The sequence below is a fragment of the Saccopteryx bilineata genome, chromosome 4 (assembly GCF_036850765.1).
Source record: "Saccopteryx bilineata isolate mSacBil1 chromosome 4, mSacBil1_pri_phased_curated, whole genome shotgun sequence".
NCBI classification, from domain to species: Eukaryota; Metazoa; Chordata; class Mammalia; order Chiroptera; family Emballonuridae; genus Saccopteryx; species Saccopteryx bilineata.
The window spans coordinates 154,219,712-154,239,136 of NC_089493.1; the positions used below are offsets into that span (position 1 = coordinate 154,219,712).

At 50.1% G+C, this 19,425-nt stretch overlaps 3 protein-coding genes and 1 long non-coding RNA gene across 16 annotated transcripts in view; 2 read left to right on the forward strand and 2 right to left on the reverse strand.

Moving 5' to 3' along the window:
* The window catches only part of TRRAP (transformation/transcription domain associated protein), a 144,525-nt gene extending 140,743 nt beyond the window's left edge, over positions 1 to 3,782 (reverse strand). For 5 of the 12 annotated variants that reach the window (XM_066272267.1, XM_066272266.1, XM_066272265.1 and 2 more), the window contains exon 1: positions 3,646 to 3,782. The gene's annotated coding sequence lies outside the window, so the exon portion shown is untranslated. Of the gene's footprint in view, positions 1 to 2,294; positions 2,572 to 2,593; positions 2,857 to 2,979; positions 3,159 to 3,645 lie in introns of those variants that run through there. The other 7 variants (XM_066272262.1, XM_066272258.1, XM_066272259.1 and 4 more) reach the window with 7 other exon arrangements.
* On the forward strand, positions 3,180 to 4,522 carry LOC136333307 (uncharacterized). Of its 2 annotated transcripts, none has more exons than XR_010731007.1 (2): positions 3,180 to 3,317; positions 3,680 to 4,522. It is a non-coding gene; the product is annotated as an uncharacterized lncRNA (long non-coding RNA). The 2 variants fall into 2 exon arrangements; XR_010731008.1 differs by lacking the exon at positions 3,180 to 3,317 and adding an exon at positions 3,334 to 3,507.
* Positions 4,523 to 7,721: 3,199 nt separating this feature from the next.
* On the reverse strand, positions 7,722 to 15,573 carry NOP16 (NOP16 nucleolar protein). Its single transcript, XM_066272273.1, has 5 exons — positions 15,319 to 15,573; positions 15,121 to 15,229; positions 13,545 to 13,614; positions 8,564 to 8,670; positions 7,722 to 8,013 (listed from the first exon to the last, which is right to left on the reverse strand). The coding sequence occupies exons 1-5, from the start codon at positions 15,423 to 15,425 to the stop codon at positions 7,870 to 7,872; spliced, it is 537 nt and encodes a 178-aa protein (XP_066128370.1). The 5' UTR covers positions 15,426 to 15,573; the 3' UTR covers positions 7,722 to 7,869.
* A 13-nt stretch (positions 15,574 to 15,586) lies between these two features.
* Positions 15,587 to 16,635, forward strand: HIGD2A (HIG1 hypoxia inducible domain family member 2A). Its single transcript, XM_066272274.1, has 2 exons — positions 15,587 to 15,845; positions 16,205 to 16,635. Exons 1-2 carry the CDS (start codon positions 15,692 to 15,694, stop codon positions 16,369 to 16,371), a joined length of 321 nt encoding a protein of 106 aa, XP_066128371.1. The 5' UTR covers positions 15,587 to 15,691; the 3' UTR covers positions 16,372 to 16,635.
* Positions 16,636 to 19,425: the final 2,790 nt, after the last annotated feature.

The window sequence follows — 19,425 nt, forward strand, 5'->3', positions numbered from 1 at the left end:
ACAAAGAGAGTCAGAGAGAGGGACAGACAGGAAGGGAGAGAGATGAGAAACATCAATTCTTCATTAGGTTCCTTAGTTGTTCATTGATTGATTTCTCATATGTGTCTTGATGGGGGGGGGGGGGGACTACAGCAGACCAAGTGACCTTGGGCTCAGGCTGGTGAGCCTTGCTCAAACCAGATGAGCTCGCGCTCAAGCTGGGGACCTCGGGGTCTCGAACCTGGGTCCTCCACAGTCCAACGCTCTATCCACTGGGCAACCGCCTGGTCAGGCTCAAATTGGTAATTAGGATATTGTGATGAAAGGCATTTGGTGTTCAAAGGGCAGGTGGTCAGTGATGCTTCCTCCTTGCCTGTCCTAGGTCCTCCAGGATATGGTCCCTTCCTAAGAAGCATTTGCTGAGACACCAGCCTGCCAATGCGCAGATCGGCCTGATGGAGGGAAACACATTCTGTACCACATTTTATATTTTAATTTCTAAATATTTTTCTAGACAGGTGTTTTTCTTTCCTACCATATTCCTTCCTTCCCTAAGCCAGGGGTCAGCAAGCTTTCTCTTTATTCTCTATAGAGAGTCAGATAATAAGTTTTTTTGTGTTTTCTTTAAAGATAGAGAGTCAGAGAGAGGGATAGACGGACAGACAGACAGGAACGGAGAGATGAGAAGCATCAATCATTAGTTTTCATTGCGCATTGCGACACCTTAGTTGTTCATTGATTGCTTTCTCATATGTGCCTTGACCGCGGGCCTTCAGCAGACAGAGTAACACCTTGCTCGAGCCAGCGACCTTGAGTCCAAGCTGGTGAACTTTTGCTCAAGCCAGATGAGCCTGCGCTCAAGCTGGTGACCTCGGGGTCTCGAACCTGGGTCCTCAGCATCCCAGTCCAATGCTCTATCCACTGCGCCACCGCCTGGTCAGGCAGATAACAAATATTTTAAGCTTTATGGCCATGATGCACAAGTACTCAGCCACATAAAAATAAGATTAGCTATGATCCAATATAGTTTTATTTCTGGACAAAGAAATTTCAATTTCATATAATTCTCACGTGTCCTGAAACATTATTTTTCTTTTGACTTTTCCCCAACCATTTAAAAAGTATAAAAACTATTCTTAGTTCATGGGATATATAAAAAAAGGCAGCAGGCCGGATTTGGTCGGCTGGCTGTAGTTCGGCCAGTTCTTGCATTAAATCACCAGAAGCCAAAAGTGAATGCTCAAGCATCACCTAGAGGCAGTGAGTGATTCAATGAGGAGCCCAGGAAGCTGTAAACTGTTGGCAGCTAGCACACAGTAGGCACTCAAAAAATGCTCACTGAATGAATGAATAAGTGTTCTAAAACAAGCACCTCAATGAGTCGGAAACAAGATGTTGACCACACTTTGAGAACTACCACTTCAGACTTAAAAATAGAGGGAAACTTAAGATTCTATTTTTAAAACTCTCACAAAAGTGTCTAGAGAACCTGGGAAAATTGCTTTTACCTATGCTCCCTATATGTATCTAATTTCACTCTGCCTTAAAAAGGCTGGTTCGGGACATGATTTTCTTTCTTCAACAAACACACCAATAACTCTTCTACATGCCTTTCAAAAGCTTTGCCCTAAGCAAAAAGAGTAATACGGTACTTGGCTCATTGTGAGCACAGTGAATAAATTTTATTTAAAAAAAAAAAAAAAAAAAAAAAAAGCCTGGCCTGTGGTGGCGCAGTGGATAAAGCGTCAACCTAGAAATGCTGAGGTTGCCTGTTCGAAACCCTGGGCTTGCCTGGTCAAGGCACATATGGGAGTTGATGTTTCCAGCTCCTCCCCCCCTTCTCTCTCTCTCTGTCTCCCTCTCCTCTCTAAAATGAATAAATAAATTAATTAAAAAAAAAAAAAAAAAAAAGCTTTGCCCTACCAAATGCACTGCCTTACAGTTCACACTTCTGCCCCAAACCATGGGGACGCCCTAACACTACAAAGGCCCCTTCTTCTGGCCACTCTCCCAGAACACCGAAAGCACTACTGCGATGCAGACAGGGCACCCACAGCTGTTCTATTATATACAGTTCACCATTAGTCCCACTCCTAAGTTCCATTCCTCTGGCTCACGGCCGGAGAAGGACCTAAAGAGAGCAAAGGGAAGAATTCTGATGGATGAGCAGACTACTGCTTCCTTTTTCAAGTCACACTCCCTCCTCCAAACGCAGAGGGCTCCATATCCCCATCCCCGGGAACCCAACACTTAGGGTCATGGCCTCTCTCTAAAAAATTTCTGGTCATCTCCAAAACTCAGATCCCCTTTTTCACCGGATTCGTCAACTCTTCCATTTCCTGGGGCCCCGAGGGGCCTGGCTCTGTTTTCTGGCCTTCGGGGGGTGGAAGAAGGGGAGCCTAAGAGATAACGTCCCATCTCGCGTCTGTGTCCAAGGGAAGCTCGAAGACCCCGGCAGCTGGGAGTCCAGGCCTGGCTTCCTTGGAGCCTCCGCAGCCGGACCCAGGTGGGAAGGCCCGAGCCTGCGCCGCATCGGCACTCGGGCAAACGCCCCGCCGCCGGGACCTCAAGGCGGCGCCGCCACGCCAGAGGGGGCGCTGCTCCGCGCCACTACCTGCGCTCTTCGCGCTAGGCCAGGAGGGCCAGGTGCCTGCATGCAGGCCCGGAGGGGCCAAGCTGGCCGGGAGCGCCTCGATAAACGGTGTCCAAACCCACGGTCTACCTGCCCAGCCTCGAACGGCCCTCCGCTTCCCTCCTCTTGTCACCGTACCCAGGCGCGGAACGCCCGCCTCCCAGGCCGCACTACGGCAAGCGCCGAGGACCAACACATTCTCTCGCAGCTCGCCCTTCGCCTGCCGCTGCTCTCCAGCCCGAGCAGGCAACTGCGGAGGTTGCAACTACGGTTAGGACCCACGGGAGAATGGGAATCGGTGACGCACGTAGCCCCCCATCTGTCACTCCGCGGAGCCGCCACGCCAGACACCTCCCCCACGCCTGTACCGCTCCAGACCAGTCGTAACCGCCGCACGCGCTTCCCGGAGCCCTTGCGCTCCTCTTCCACATTCACCCGGACTCCAGTCCCCGGCCTCCTTGCAGCTCCGACCCGCGACCACCAACGACGCACAGACAGCCACGGAGCCGCAGCCCCACCCCCGTTTAAAGCGGCAACGGCTGCTGGGGGTAGAAATAGGCCCGGCGCACGGCCCCCAAGTGGGTGGGGCCTGGATGAGCAGGGGGAGCGGGAGGGGCTGTGCGGCACGGGCTGTGCGGCACGAGCAGAACCTTCCGGCCCTTTAATCCTCGCCTCCGTGGGCGGAGCCGCCGGCGGGGATCGAGGGGCAAGTATTATAGTTAATTCGTTTGTGCCCTTGGGTTCCTGTCCTGTCTCTTCGCGGGAGTTAGGATTTGGGAGAGTGCGGGAGGGACACTCCACGGCTCCTACCGTGGGTGGGCACCCAATGGGCTTCCCTAGTTGGCGGCGGTCTGATTCGGGAAGAGGTCACCTCTGAACTGAATGTGACAGGCAAGGCAAGGTTTTTCTATCCTACTGCTTTCCTTGGATCTTTCTTAGCCCGAAATGGGGTGTGGGTAAGGAAGCTCTTTGGGAAGTTCAAGGCTGGAGGTAGACGGATACGCTGTTAGCAAAGGAAAGTCTTGGTATTCTACCTGGAAGTGACCGACTCCGTCATTTGTTTTGCAGGCGAACCCTCCGAGGTCCTGCCCCCTCCGGTAGATGCCTTTGCCTAGGCCAGAGTAATGAGATGGGGGGAGTGGGCCAGAATGCCCTGATGCCCAGGTGTGATGGCGTGCGCGGGACCGGAGAGCCCAGGGCGAGTACTCTAGAACAACGGAAAGCTGTAAGGAAAAGAAACAACGCGAGAGTCCAATATGTAATAATACAATTAGGTAAGCGGGTGCTACAGGAACTGTAAACTACAAAACACTGGTAGCTGGGGGAAAGGTATAGGGGAGGACCTGTGACATCAGGCGGGACCGGAATAAGAACGGACCAGAGAAGTGGCGGAAGCGGGGACGGAGGAGGAGTGATGAACCTCTTTGGAGCAGAACTGGTCTCGGATGGGGCGAGCGTTGTTAACGCAGGAACCCTCCCTCTACCGACACTTCCCACCCTAGGTCGCCCCCTGCTGTTCTGAGATATTCACCCTGTTGAAGTAAGGCTCAAAGCTGGAAGGAACCTCTGATGTTCCTGCCCTTTGCAACTCTTCCTCGGGATGCCTGAGCACGGCGGCCGCCTATACCGACGGACTCTACTGCTTCCACCGGGGTCAGGCCAGCGCACCCAGATCGCCGCCCAGGGCTTCACGGTGGCAGCCGTCTTCCTGGGTTTGGCTACGTCAGCTCGGAAGTCTGGACGTTGAGCCCGAGGCCTGGCCTTGGAGACTCCGCGAAGATCATTCCCAGATCCAGGAGCAATCACTGGTCCTGCTACCGTACTCACGGACTCACTCCCTCATCACCTCTGATAAGCCTATGTGTCATTGAGGGAGGAAGTGGCCAATTGAGTAACAGATTTTTTTTTTTTTCCTGTAACCTCTGGTTCGGTTCCCTTTGGATATTGCATACTTCTATTTCTGGTGCACTCTCTGTACACCCTACTTAATCAACTCTGACCCACTTATACTTTGAATTCATTCTAAGTCTTACCACCGTTTTTGGTTTTAGGGGTAAACAGACTAAAGACTGCAGTGCAGGGGCTCATAGAAATCATATGGCCTAATGATTCCCAAACTTTCCGTTGCTGGAAAGTAGAGCTTCCCTAAAGGGATAATATTTGCAAGGGAGGGGCGGGGAGAAGGATCTTTCCAACAATTTAACAATTTCCAAACTTTCAGGAGAAAACCTGCCTTTGGATGAGGCCACCCCTGCCACAGCCTAGGCACTGTGGTCATTACCCCTCCATCAAGAGTTCCCCCACATGGGGCTCCTGGCACCTAATGGCCCATAAAGGAACTAACATGGCACCTCACCATTTTCAATGTTTCCAAAAACTTGGCAGAGACTGGACATTAACTAACCACATAACTGACTGAACTACCGGGTTCATCATTGCCTGTGTGCTGTGTACCCTGTGTTTCCCAGAAAAGGGCTGTGGTCAAATAGTCCTAGAGAACTCAAAGAGGATCTTCAAATACAGACTTTCAAAGCTCCTCATGTGCTCATGTGAGTCAGTGGAGCAGTGATGGAGCTAGACTCCAGCACATCCCCAGCATGTTTGAGGGCACAGCTCTTTTTAGTCCAGAATGGCTTATTTATGGAGCCACAGTGTGGGGACTGCTCCATTCAATTCAGTCTTTGCTTTTGGTTGGACTTAAAACAACCAAACCAACTTGAACTGATGCAGTGGAACCAAATATAACGACTGAGGAGGGAATGAAGCCTGTCAATCAAGGCCTCCACATGCAGATAAAAATCGCACAACGCTGGCCATGCTGTCAGTCATTCCACAAGCATTCCCCAGCACCTGCCTTGGGTCAGGCTCAGGATTTCTAGGCAAGGTCCTTGCACTCACCCAATCTGGTAGAGGATGTCAAGCGGATTAAAAGGCAGGTATGACTGATACGTATTGTTAACAGAAGTCTGGAGCTTTGGGACTACAAGACACTTACACAGCATGGGGTTCGGGGATAGTTGTAAGGAAAGCTTCTTAAAATTGGCTCCTGAGCCAAGTAAAGAAACAAGGTAAAGGCCTAGTCAAAGGCCTGAATGTGGGATGCTTTGAAGGATAACATTTGCAAGACCAAATAACAAAGGCCCTCAGGAGCTCTGCTGCCAACTACACACTAAAAGCAGTGCTGGTTGCGCTTAGTGGCCAGAGTGAAGTTTAAGTAGGCTGGGTCCAATAGGGAAGGGCTTTCTGAGACACTCCCGCCTATTGTTTCTAGCCTGCTCTGATAGGGTAGGATGGATGGGCTGCCTTCCTCCAGAAGCCAAAGGGAAGGACATCAAGTGAATACTTAGGTTTAGTTGTTGGAATTCTTGACTTCAAGCCCCATGTTAATACCTCCCAAACTTCAGTTTCCTTACCTGTAAGATGAAGATAAAATCACATATCTCATGTGAAATGACCTATACAAAAACACTAATCCCCCTTTTTCAAAAGTAGTAAGAGGAGACATTTTAGGTATTTCAAGAAGAAACCTTAGGGATAAGGATTTTTGTATTGTTAGTAGCTAACGGCAAACTATCAAGACTAAGAAAATGCCCATCACACACCCTGCCTGTGATCCTGCTACGTAAGTCATCAGGTCCTCACATGTCACCCCAATTCAGGCAGGCCCACCCCCAGAGAATGGCCATCCAAGGATTGGCAAACAGTAGGGTGGAATTCGGCAGTCTACCAGCCTCAAAAAGCAGGTTTAGTTTGACGTGGTGGTGCAGTGGATAAAGCATTGACCTGGAATGCTGAGGTCGTTGGTTCAAAACCCCAGGCTTGCCTGGTCAACTACTACAAGTTGATGCTTCCCACTTCTCCCCAGCTCCTTCTCTTTCTCAACAACTATAAGTAGATGCTTCCCACATCTCCCCCCAACCCCTCAACTACTACGAGTAGATGTTTCCCCACTCTCTCCTCTAAAATCAATAAAATCTTTTTTGAAAATTTTAAAAAGGTTTAGGGGCCTCAGGTTCCCTTAAGGCCACGCCCAACATAGCAACCTGAAGATGGATACCAAAGGCAGGCAGAAAGTAGACCAGGAGGCAGCCACCACAGCTCCTTACCCTCTGGAGTTGAGCCACAGCTGGCCTCAGGCTAGGGCCATGGAGAATTAATCCAGCAACCCCCAGCCTAGCACTGGGGCTAGCATTGGTAAGGCTATCCCCTTCAAAGTAGCCCAGGATTCCTGGCAGGTTTCTGTAGTAAGGTCAATGGAACTGACACGCAGGAAACGAAGACAGCAATGGAACCAGGCCAGACAAGGTTCGGGAAGTTGCACATGAGAGTCTGGATGGCTTCCCTGCCCCTGCTGAGTAGGTTCTTGCAGGGGTGACCCCAGCACTTAGCTGGGAGGAACAAATACAAAAATCCCATCAGAGAAGTAAAATGGTTTTGTTTTATTATATATACAATAAGTTCAAATAAACCATTCACACTGAAACCGGCAGGTTCTGGTTTTCCTGGAGCCCCTATAAGAATATAAATTGAGCCTGACCTGTGGTGGCGTAGTGGATAAAGCGTCGACCTGGAAATGCTGAGGTCGCCGGTTCAAAACCCTGGGTTTGCCTGGTCAAGGCACATATGGGAGTTGATGCTTCCAGCTCCTCCCCCCTGTCTCTCTCTTCTCTCTCTCTCTCTCCCTCCCTCTTCTCTCTAAAAATGAATAAAAACTTTAAAAAAAAAAATAATAATAATAATAATATAAATTGAGCCTGACCAGGCGGTGGCACAGTGGATAGTGTCAGACTGGGATGTGGAGGACCCAGGTTTGAGATCCCGAGGTCGCCAACTTGAGCGTGGGCTCATCTGGTTTGACCAAGGCTCACCAGCTTGGACCCAAGGACGCTGGCTCCAGCAAAGGATCACTCAGTCTGCTGTAGCCCCCGGTCAAGGCACATATGAGAAAGCAATCAATGACAAACTAAGGTGCCGCAATGAAGAATTGATGCTTCTCATCTCTCTCCCTTTTGGTCTGTCTGTCCCTATCTGTCCCTCTCTCTGTCTCTGTAACAAAAAAACCAAACAAAATAAAGAATATAAATTGAAGCCTCTAAGGAAATTTGTTCTCCAGAAAGAGGAGTGAAAAAGAAAAACCTTTTGACTCCATGGCGTTGGGCCAGCTTCATCTGTAGCAATACACCCCGCCTTGCCCTAACCCCTGGCTCCAGCTTCTCCAGTCCAGGAAGAACACTCAGCCTGGGGCCACTGTAAACCAGTCACTCAACTTCCATCTTATTCTTCTGCAAAGAATCAGTGAAGGCTTGCCACTCCGCTGGGTAAAAGCGCTTATAGACATTGATCTTATTCCGAATCTGTTTTGGGGTATCTTGATAGTAATTCTTCTCATCCAGGGCCATAGCCTAAGAAGGGAGAAAGGCCACTTGAGGGCTAGACAGGCAAAGGTTCAAATCCCATTTCTGCCAGAAGTGGGCAAGCCACTTTCTGTCCCAGAGGTTCAGATTCCTCACTTCAAAAGCCATGGTGTATGTGGGGAAATGGTGCAGATGTCCACAGGGGCGAACAAGCAGCTCATGCTCCATCCAAAGCCAACCAATCCCATCTATATATGGGGGTCCAGTGTAGCCAGATCTTTCAATTTTTAACAGAAGCCAAAAATATGTACTTTTATTCCAGCCTCCTCCTTTCTTCTCTCTCTCTCTCCCCCTCCCAAATCAATGGGGGGGAAAAATACCATGCAAGCAAAAATACAACATATCTGTGGAATTAAGTCCCTCAGTCTATCCCAGCTATAAGCATTATCAGTGGGATCCACTTCCTAAAGTCTGTCTTCCCTTTGTTTCCTCTCAGTTTCGGGAAATAGTCACTAGACAAACAAATCAAATCATGAATGGTCCCAGGTGCCTTCCCAACAGGCCACAGTGGTTCTTCCTGCCAGCCTGAGCCACTCACCTTATAGTCCTCCCCGTGGTTCTCCACCATGTAGCGAACATAGTCTATGAGGTCCCGAGACAGAGTATTTCCTTTCTTTTCTGGGAGGCTGGCCTCTGCCTCCAGGTCTGGGTGAGAGAAACCAGGAGACAGGGAATGAGGTGTTGCTTCCTGTACTATCTGAGCTGCCTAGTCACTCCTTTGCTCAATCCCAAGCCACAAGAGTTGCTACACCAGCCATCTGATAGGTTTTGCCTCTCCATCCCCATACTCAATACTACAACCTTCTTCTTCAGCACTCAAATCTCAGGCTCTGCTTATAACACAATCATCTATCAGTGTGACAAACTATCTGAAAGGCAAGTCATCTCTTTGGGGTAAAGAAGGACACCAAACTAATATTTTTACTTAGCCAGGCCCTGGGGACAGAGATAAAGATACATTGCCTGTCTACAGGACAGGGTTCCCTTCCAGCTCTAAAACTCTCTAAGAACTTTTCTTGCAGTGTTACAATACGTGAAATAAAAAGATCTGAACAAATGAGAACTAGAGCTGTAGCAACTAAGGCTCAGGGCGGGGCCCAAGTACCTCTCTGTTCCTTATGAGGGAAAAAGCAAAGCTATGCAGCCAACAATAGGTTCCTTTTTAAAATAGCTAGGCAGGCCCTGGCCGGTTGGCTCAGCGGTAGAGCGTCGGCCTGGCGTGCAGGGGACCCGGGTTCGATTCCCAGCCAGGGCACATAAGGAGAAGCGCCCATTTGCTTCTCCACCCCCACCCCCCACCTTCCTCTCTGTCTCTCTCTTTCCCTCCCGCAGCCGAAGCTCCACTGGAGCAAGGATGGCCCGGGCGCTGGGGATGGCTCCTTGGCCTCTGCCCCAGGCGCTAGAGTGGCTCTGGTCGCGGCAGAGCGACCCCCCAGAGGGGCAGAGCACCACCCCCTGGTGAGCAGAGCATCGCCCCTGGTGGGCGTGCCGGGTGGATCCCGGTCGGGCGCATGCGGGAGTCTGTCTGACTGTCTCTCCCCGTTTCCAGCTTCAGAAAGATACAAAAGAAAAAAGAAAAAAATAAAAATAAAATAGCTAGGCAAAAACTGCCTAGTTCTCATCTACAAAGGAAGAAAAATAGTTCATGGAAACAAGGTGGTCAAATCTTCTCCAAGGGTTAATTGCTAAAACTGCTATAGTTAAAATTATCTTGGCCCTGGCCGGTTGGCTCAGTGGTAGAGCGTCGGCCTGGCGTGCACAAGTTCCGGGTTCGATTCCCAGCCAGGGCACACAGGAGAAGCGCCCATCTGCTTCTCCACCTCTCCCCCTCTCCTTCCTCACTCTCTCTCTTCCCCTCCCGCAGCCGAGGCTCTATTGGAGCGAAGATGGCCCGGGCGCTGGGGATGGCTCCTTGGTCTCTGCCCCAGGTGCTAGGGTGGCTCTGGTCGCAACAGAGCGACGCCCCGGAGGGGCACAGCGTAGCCCCTGGTGGGCGTGCCGGGTGGATCCCGGTCGGGCGCATGCGGGAGTCTGTCTGACTGTCTCTCCCTGTTACCAGCTTCAGAAAAATACAACAACAAAAAAAAAATTATCTTTGCCTGACCAGGCAGTAGCGCAGTGGATAGAGCATGGGCCTGGGACACTGAAGACCCAGGTTTGAACCTCAAGGTCACTGGCTTGGACACAGGCTCATCCAGCTTGAGCATGGGGTCACCGGCTTGAGCGTGGGTTAACAGACGTGACCCCATGGTCACTGGCTTAAGCCAAAGGGTGCTGGCTTGAACAAGGGGTCACTGGCTCATCTGGAGCCCCCCTGGTCAAGGCACATATGAGAAATCAATCCATAAGTAAGGTGCCGCAACTATGAATTGGTGCTTCGCATCTCTCTCTCCCTTCCTGTCTCTCTCGCACGCATGCAACAAAAAAAAGAAAGAAAGAAAGAAAAATGATCTTTGATTTGGTGGCCAGGGGTCAGGGTTGAAGGAGGAAATGGGAAGCTGCTGTTTAATGGGATCATTTCAGTTGTGAGAATGAAAAAGTTCTGGAGATCTGCATTACAGTGTGAATATACTTAACACTACTGAGGTATAGATTTTAAAATGATTATTAAAACAGTAAATTTTAGCCTGAAAAGGCGGTGGTGCAGTGGATAGAGCCTCGGACTGGGATGCGGAGGACCCAGGTTCGAGACCCTGAGGTCGCCAGCTTGATCTGGTTTGAGCAAAGCTCACCAGCTTGGACCCAAGTTTGCTGGCTCGAGCAAAGGGTTACTCGGTCTGCTGAAGGCCTGTGGTCAAGGCACATATGAGAAAGCAATCAATGAACAACTAAGGTGTTGCAATGTGCAATGAAAAACTAATGATTGATGCTTCTCATCTCTCCATTCCTGTCTGTCCCTGTCTATCCCTCTCTCTGACTCTCTCTCTGTCTCCGTAAAAAAAAAAAAAAAAAGTAAATTTTAGGCCCTGGCCTCAAATTTGGTTAGAGCATTGTCCCAACATTCCATGGTTGCACGTTTGATTCCTGGTCAAAGCACACACAAGAATCAACCAATATCCCTGGCTGGTTGGCTCAGTGGCAGAGTGTCGGCCTGGCGTGCAGGAGTCCCAGGTTCGATTCCCAGCCAGGGCACACAGGAGAAGCACCCATCTGCTTCTCCATCCCTCCCCCTCTCCTTCCTCTCTCTCTCTCTCTTCCCCTCCTGCAGCAGAGGCTCCACTGGAGTAAAGATGGCCCAGGCGCTGAGGATGGCTCTGTGGCCTCTGCCTCAGGCGCTAGAATGGTTCTGGACACAACAGAGCGACACCCCAGATGGGCATAGCATTGCCCCCTGGTGGGCATGCTGGGTGGATCCCGGTCGGGTACATGCGGGAGTCTGTCTGACTGCCTCCCCGTTTCCAGCTTTGAAAAAATGCAAAAAAAAAAAAAAAAAAAGAATCAACCAATAATGGCATGAATGGCTAGAAAAACAAATTAATGTTTCTTTTTTTCTCTCTCTCTTTAAAAGTCAATAAATTTTTTTTAAAGATGGCAAATTTTATGTAATGTTTTTACCACAATTTAAAAAAATTTTTTTAAAGATTTTATTGCCCTGGCAGGTTGGCTCAGTGGTAGAGCGTTGACCTGGCGTGCGGAAGTCCCGGGTTCGATTCCCAGCCCGGGCACACAGAAGCAGCGCCCATCTGCTTCTCTACCCTTCCCCCTCTCCTTCCTCTCTCTCTCTCTCTTCCCCTCCTGCAGCCAAGGCTCCATTGGAGCAAGGATGGCCTCTGCCTCAGGCACTAGAGTGGCTCTGGTGGCAACAGAAGCAACGCCCCGGATGGGCAGAGCATCGCCCCCCGGTGGGCGTGCTGGGTGAATCCCAGTCGGGCACATGCGGGAGTCTGTCTGCCTCCACGTTTCCAGCTTCAGAAAAATACAAAAAAAAAAAAAAGATTTTATTTATTCATTTTAGTGAGGAAGAGAGAGAGAAAGAGAGAAGGGGGAGGAACAGGAAGCATCAACTCCCACATGTGCCTTGACCGGGCAAGCCCAGGGTTTCGAACCGCAACCTCAGCATTCCACGTAGACTCTTTATCCACTGCGCCACCACAGGTCAGGCTAAAATTTTTTATTTCAAGAATTAAAACCTTTCAAAATTAGCTTTAACTACAATAAGTACTTAGTTTTGTATATGCAATCCAGTGTAGTAATTCTTTTGAGAATCACTAAGATACACTAAAGACAGAAACTCAAAGAATTCTCTATCAAATGTGTGGCCATTCAAATCTTTTTATGTTCAGAACTGTTAAAAATCTCAGATAAGGCCCTGGCCGGTTGGCTCAGTGGTAGAGCATCGGACTGGCGTGCAGAAGTCCAGGGTTCAATTCCTGGCCAGGGCCCACAGGAGAAGCGCCCATCTGCTTCTCCACCCCTCCCCCTCTCCTTCCTCTCTGTCTCTCTCTTCCCCTCCCGCAGCCGAGGCTCCATTGGAGCAAAGATGGCCCCGGGCGCTGGGGATGGCTCCATGGCCTCTGCCCCAGGCGCTAGAGTGGCTCTGGTCACAACGAGCGACGCCCCGGAGGGGCAGAGCATTGCCCCCTGGTGGGCAGAGTGTCGCCCCTGGTGGGCGTGCCAGGTGGATCCTGGTCGGCGCATGCGGGAGTCTGTCTGTCTCACCCCATTTCCTGCTTCAGAAAAATACAAAAAATACAAAAAAAAATCTCAAATAAGAGGAAGGATGCACAGAGAATTCTACATTATTTCTGTTTTCCTTCAGAATTTACTCTTTTGTTTTAATATTCAATCTGTACAGCCTTAATATACATGAAATTGATTTGTCATTAGAAAGATTAAATGAGTTGGCAGGATCTCTAAAACTCTGTGCATACTTAAATTCATGAAATGTTGAAACACATGCCTAAGACTTAATGGTTTCTTTTTCATCCTCTTAGGCACCTGAATATATGACCTCACTTTACACCTTGAGTTTTAGTCAGTAGACTGAAAATGTCTCAGCCAGAGACACAGTCCCCAGACTATGAGCCCTCAACCAACTCACTTCTTCTCTTGAACTTCAGTTTTGTTGTTTTTTGTTTTGTTTTGTTTTCAGTGAGGGGAGGGGAGGCAGAGAGAAAGGCTCCTACATGCCCCCTCGGGGATGCACTCCTGCAAGCCCGCCAGGAGGTAATGGTCTGCCCATCTGGGGCCATTACTCTATTGCTCGGCAACCAAGCCATTTTTTTTTTTTTTAGCACCTGAGGCAGAGGCCCCAGAGGCCTCAGTGCTGAAGCCAACTTGCTCCAATTGAGCCTTGGCTGTGGGAGGGGGAGAGAGAGAAAGAGAAGGAGGAGCAGTAGAGAAGCAAATGGTCGCTTCTCCAGTGTCCTGACCTGTAATCAAACCCAGGACATCCAACACCGGGCTCTACCACTGAGCCAACCAGCCAGGGCCAAACTTTAGTTTTTCCACCTGTAATATGAAAACACTTGAGGACACTTTCTAGGATGGCGACCTAGAGGAATGTGTCCAGCACCCACCATTTAACACATAGGGTTTCCGCACGAGTTCCTCAGGCCTCTCTTCTACATCCACCTCCATGGCCTTCACCTGCAGAGAACAGAGCCAGTAAGACCCATTGACAAAGGAAAAATGCTGGATGCAGAAAAATTCTAGAGGCTCCTGACTTTCTCTACACAACTGGATGACCCATAGAATCCATGTACAAGGTCAGGCAGAAATAGATGACAGAACCAATGCGCCCTGGCCGGTTGGCTCAGCGGTAGAGCGTCAGCCTGGCATGCGGGGGACCCGGGTTCGATTCCCAGCCAGGGCACATAGGAGAAGCGCCCATTTGCTTCTCCACCCCCACCCCCTCCTTCCTCTCTGTCTCTCTCTTCCCCTCCCGCAGCCAAGGCTCCATTGGAGCAAGGATGGCCCGGGCGCTGGGGATGGCTCGTTGGCCTCTGCCCCAGGCGCTAGAGTGGCTCTGGTCGCGGCAGAGCGACGCTCTGGAGGGGCAGAGCATCGCCCTTGGTGGGCGTGCCGGTTGGATCCCGGTCGGGGGCATGCGGGAGTCTGTCTGACTGTCTCTCCCCGTTTCCAGCTTCAGAAAAAATACAAAAAAAAAAAGAGAACCAATGCTATGGAGGCTTCCTGGTTCCCAAAAGATTCAAGCAAACAATTACTCTTTCTGTGCTGGTTTATGAAATAGGCACAATACCCCTTGCCTAACTCATTTGAATGAAACAATGGATACAGAAGCACTTTATAATTTACAATGAGGGAGAGAAGTCAGATACCTTCTGTGAAGAGGAGCAACCTGACAGTATTTCACAGGCTACAGCCTCATATTTGTTCCAGAAACAGTATTGCCATTTCCCTCTGGCATGAAGGGATAAAAGAAACTTGCCTAAAGGCAATGGGACCAGTTCAATCAGCAAGCCCACTCAGTGTTAACTATGTATTGAGCACTAGTCACATCCTAAGCACCACTGGGGATTCAGTATAGAACAAAACACAAAGTCCTTATCCCCAAAGAGATTCTGCTGGGGAAAAGAGGCACAGTCAATAAACAGATAAGTAAAAACATAATATACCATCAGTTACTTACAAGAGCTATGAATGCAAATACAACCGGTTAGAATTAACTGGGTGAAAAGGGTGCTATTTTTCAAAGAGTCATCCAGAAAAAGACTTATTCGGGAATCACTATCCTCAGGAAAAGTTCAGACCAAGGATGATTAGATGACTGGGGAGAAGTGTAAAAAAGATTAAGCCAATATCCCAAACTCTGGAAAGATAAGGGCAGAAAAAGATAAATCCTGAGAACTATCATTAAGATGACAACAGACCCAAACAGGTTAATTTCGAGGGGGGGGGGGGGAATGAAGGAAAGGAGAACCCAACCAAAGTCCAATTTGTGCTGAGGAGGAAATATGAGGAAGGTCTAAAAGGGGCTCTCAACCAGTCAGTGCAGGCTGGCCGAGTTGGCTGTGGGAGGTCGCAAACCCAGGAAGGGTGTGAGAAAAACAATAAGCAAGATCAAGTCCTGAAACCCAACTAATTACGGCGGGGAGCGCAGGGGCAAGGACTGGGATCCCGCCACGTCAGTACCTTTCTCTTACGGAAGGGCAATGCCTTGTTGGGGTCCATAGCCAACCCCATCTCGGCCAGGTTCTGCCGCACGGACTTGGCGTGGTCCCAGGCATGTCGGATGTGGGAGCTACCGGGAAAGAAAGGGAGATCGCGGAACCGTCAGCTCACCGGCCGTCCCGGCCAGGTCCCCTGCCTCCTGAACCCCGGCTGCCTTACCACTCGATCCGCGGGGCTGCCTTGCGTCGAGCATTAAGGTTAAGACGCTTCCGGTTAACATCGTAACCAAACTTCTGCCTCCGGGTCTTACCCTTGGCCTTGGGCATCACGCTGACCACCACACCAACACAACGCACCTCTCACTCCCAGCACCTCTTGTGGAAAATTTCTTCCGGCGTGCACGTGCAGCGCTTGGCAGGCCTTTCGGGAAATGTAGTCTTCCTGGATACAATGCTGATTACTACGACTCCCAGAATGCAATGAGGGATTGCGTTTGCGTACACTAGAGAAATTCCTTTTCTGCGCCCCTTTTCCTGACCTCATCAGGAGGCGGAGTGTAGCGTCCCTATTTTCCGCCGCTGTTACTCCAGGCATGGCTACTTCTGACCCTATGACTCCGAAGGCAAGCTTTGAACCGTCGCAGCCCCCAGTCATTGAGGGCTTTAGCCCCAGTGTTTACGGCAACCAGGAAAGCTTCAAGGAAAAGTTCCTTCGTAAGACTTACGAGAACCCAATGGTACCCATAGGTAAGCGGGTACTGAAGGAACTGTCGATGCGGAGGATTGTGCTTTAGCGGGAGATGAAATAGGGACGGGCCGGGGACGACGAGGGGACCGGATTGAGACTGGACCAGAGATGTGGCGAAGGGGCCGGGCTGTGAGGGGTGAACCTGATTGGAGCAGGAGCGGGCGGCATTCGGGGGCTGGGATGGGGCGGACTCTTAACTCCGAACCCTGCCGGGACCACCCATCCCAACCTCTTCTACCCCCTCACGTCCCACCGGCTCGCGTTCTGAGATCTCGAGGTTTGAGGAAGAAAGTTTCTAGTGGGGAGGGGCCTCTGAGGCCGGACCTGCCACTCCCCACCTGCTTTGTCCCCTCCTCAGGCTGCCTGGGCACGGCGGCCGCCCTTACCTACGGCCTCTACTGCTTCCACCGGGGTCAGAGCCAGCGCTCCCAGCTCATGATGCGCACGCGAATCGCCGCCCAGGGCTTCACGGTGGCAGCCATCTTACTGGGTCTGGCTGCATCCGCTCTCAAGTCCGGACGCTGAGCCTGCGGCCTGGCTTTTGAAGCTCGGCAGAGATCATTCCCAGCCCCCAGGAGCAATCACCTGTCCTGCCACTGGACCTATATTCCCTCATCTCCCCTGAAAAGTGCCCGTGTTAGTGAGGAAGAAAGTGGCCAATTGAGTAACTGACAGACTTTTTTTTCTGAAATCTCTGGTTCAGCTCCGTTTGGGTGTTGCATAATTCTATTTCTGCCGCACTTTCTCCACACTCTACTTAATAAACTAATGCACTTGTAGTTTCATGAATTCATTTTCAATCGGTTTTTGGTCTTTGGATTTAGGAGAAACAAACTAAAGAATGCAGAGGCCCTTAGAAATCATATGACCTAATTATTCCCAAACTTCCCTGTAGTGGGCGCACTTGTTCAAAGTAGGGATTTTGATACTATTTGTGGGGAGGGAGGGTCGGGGTCTTTCCAACAATTTCCAAACTTTCAGTAGGAAAACCTTCAGATGAGTCCCACCACGGTCCTGACAGAGACGGATTCAGTCCTCCACTGTATTTATGCTCCTCACCCCACTCCCATCTCCTGAGAGCACCTAAGACCCCTGATCTAGACCTTCCGTTGTGGTTCTTACTACATCTAACAGAAGAGGAGACAGGCTCAGAGAAGCACCTGATGTAGTGGAAAGATAGCAGCCCCAAAGCCTGTCATAATTGCTCTGGCCTAGCCTGAGGGTGTACCTAGTGTCTCACGCAGGGGTCCCCAAACTTTTTACACAGGGGGCCAGTTCACTGTCCCTCAGACCATTGGAGGGCTCCCACATACAGTGCTCCTCTCACTGACCACCAATGAGAGAGTTGCCCCTTCTGGAAGTGCGGTGGGAGCTGGATAAATGGCCTTAGGGGGCCAAATTGCGGCCGGCGGGCCATAGTTTGGGGACGCCTGGAAGGATTGAGGAAGGAAAGAACCTGCGGACCTGAGCAAACTCTAGGAGAGAGGCAACCCGTGACTTTTGCATTCATGTGAACTCTCAAACAGGTGTTCCTGGTCATGGTCAGCTCTAAAGCGTTGATTCAGACCGAAGCTCCTTCTACATGTGACTCCACCAGTTTCAACACCAGTTGCAAGCCACCAGAAGGGAAAAGGGGGAGTGAAAAACACACAGACTTCTTGAGCATGCTGACACAGTCTAATTTTCTAAATGGAGGAGTGGACGACCAGAGCCAGCTGAGTTGCTTGCCCCCACTGTGGTCTCTCAGCATAAGGCAAAGATGATAAGTGCAGGGCAGTACATTGTGGTGACCTTGCCTCTGCATTCAAGGAACAGATATGGACTGGTGAGGACTATGGCACTTCTAAAAGGGATGGGCACTTTTTTTCTTAACTGTTGGCATTATTGTATCCCTCCAAAAAAAACCAACATTTAAGTTCTAAACAAAGAACCTCCAATGTGACCTTATTTGGAAATAGGGGCTTTACCGAGGTGTTCAAGTTAAAATGAGATTAAGGTGGGCCCCAGCCAGTATGACTGGTGTCCTTATAAAAAGGGAAAACTTGGACAAAAACACACAAACAGTATACAGGCCATGTGAAGATGAACCCAAGATTGTACTGATGTAGCTACAAGCCAAGGAACCACCAAGGCAGTCAGAAGCTGGAAGAGAATCTGAAACACACTCTGGCCAAATACCTCAGTTGGTTCAAGTATTGTCCTAAAGCTCAGAGGTTGCTGGTTCGATCCCTGGTTAGGGCACATACAGGAACAGATTGATGTTTCTCTCTTGCTCTCTCCCTCTCTCTTTCTCTCTCAGTAAAATCAATAAATAAAAATTTAAATTAAAAAAATAAAATCTGAGGCCCTGGCCAGTTAGCTCAGCAGTAGAGTGTCGGCCCAGCGTGTGGATGTCCTGGTTTTGATTCCTGGTCGGGGCACACAGGAGAAGTGCCCATCTGCTTCTGCACCCTCCTCACTCTCCTTTCTGTCTCTCTCTTCCCTTTCCGCAGCCAAGGCTCCATTGGAGCAAAGTTGGCCCTGGCACTGAGGATGGCTCCATGGCCTCTGCCTTGGGCACTAGAATGGCTCCAGTTGCAATGGAGCAATGCCCCAGATGGGCAGAGCACCGGCCCCTGATGGGCATGCCAGGTGGATCCTAGTCAGGCACATGCAGGAGTCTGTCTCTCTGCTTCCAGGCTTCTCACTTCAGAAAAAATAGATAAATCTGAAACACATCCTTCCCCAATGTCTTCAGAGGGACCAAGGCACTGCTGCCAGCTTGATTCAGACTTCTGAGCTCCAGAAGAGTGAGCCAAGTCTGTTTTTCTAAGCCAGATATTAGTACTGTTATATGGCCGGCATCTACATCCTTTTAAACGCTGTCCAGGTTACAATATTTTGCATACAACCTGTTTGCAACCTCTGCTGAAGGGGAAGAAGGTGTGATCACTCCTAATTGTTTATCCTAAATCTACAGAGGACCAGAGCTAAAGGAGGGGAAGCAGTGGGCCTCCATATCCAGAGGGACCTGGCCAATCCCAAGGAAGGGGATCTGGCAGAAGCTATCTTCACCAGCCTCTCAGCTAGGCTTAGACAAGCCTTCACTGGGAACCTCTAGTCTTCTCTTCCCTCCTACTTCAAGCCTCTTACCCTCTGGGAGCCTTGGTGATTGTAGCTATAATATTAATGAGAACAACAGAATCCCCATCTCACAGGCTTGTTCAAGGAGCAAAAAAGATCAGAGTTGCCCTGGCCAGATAGCTTGCCTGGTTAGAGCATCGTCCCAAAGAGGTTGCCAGTTTGATCCCCGGTCAGGGCACATACAGGAACAGATTGATGTTCCTGTCTCCCCCAACCCCTCTGTCTCCCAAATCAATTAAAAAAAAAAAAAGATCAGAGTTGTGAAAATTGTCTTCTGGGGGGTGGAGGCAGTGAACACAGACAGCTGGGACACCTACTTCCAGCTGAAGCGCCTGCGTTTCCAAGGGAATAACCTCATTTTCTCTCAAGGCCATGAAGCTTGGGAAGTCTAAGCACAAACTGATCCCTGACACCATTTGTGGCTTCCAGAGAAATGAGAATGATAATAAATAAGTG

Coding starts and splice junctions, on each gene's coding strand:
- NOP16 (XM_066272273.1), bottom strand. CDS start 15,425: ATGCCCAAGGCCAAGGGTAAGACCCGGAGGCAGAAGTTTGGTTACGAT. Junction 13,615..15,120: donor TGCCCTTCCGTAAGAGAAAG/GTACTGACGTGG, acceptor TGTTCTCTGCAG/GTGAAGGCCATGGAGGTGGA. Junction 8,014..8,563: donor ACCACGGGGAGGACTATAAG/GTGAGTGGCTCA, acceptor CTCCCTTCTTAG/GCTATGGCCCTGGATGAGAA.
- HIGD2A (XM_066272274.1), top strand. CDS start 15,692: ATGGCTACTTCTGACCCTATGACTCCGAAGGCAAGCTTTGAACCGTCG. Junction 15,846..16,204: donor GAACCCAATGGTACCCATAG/GTAAGCGGGTAC, acceptor TCCCCTCCTCAG/GCTGCCTGGGCACGGCGGCC.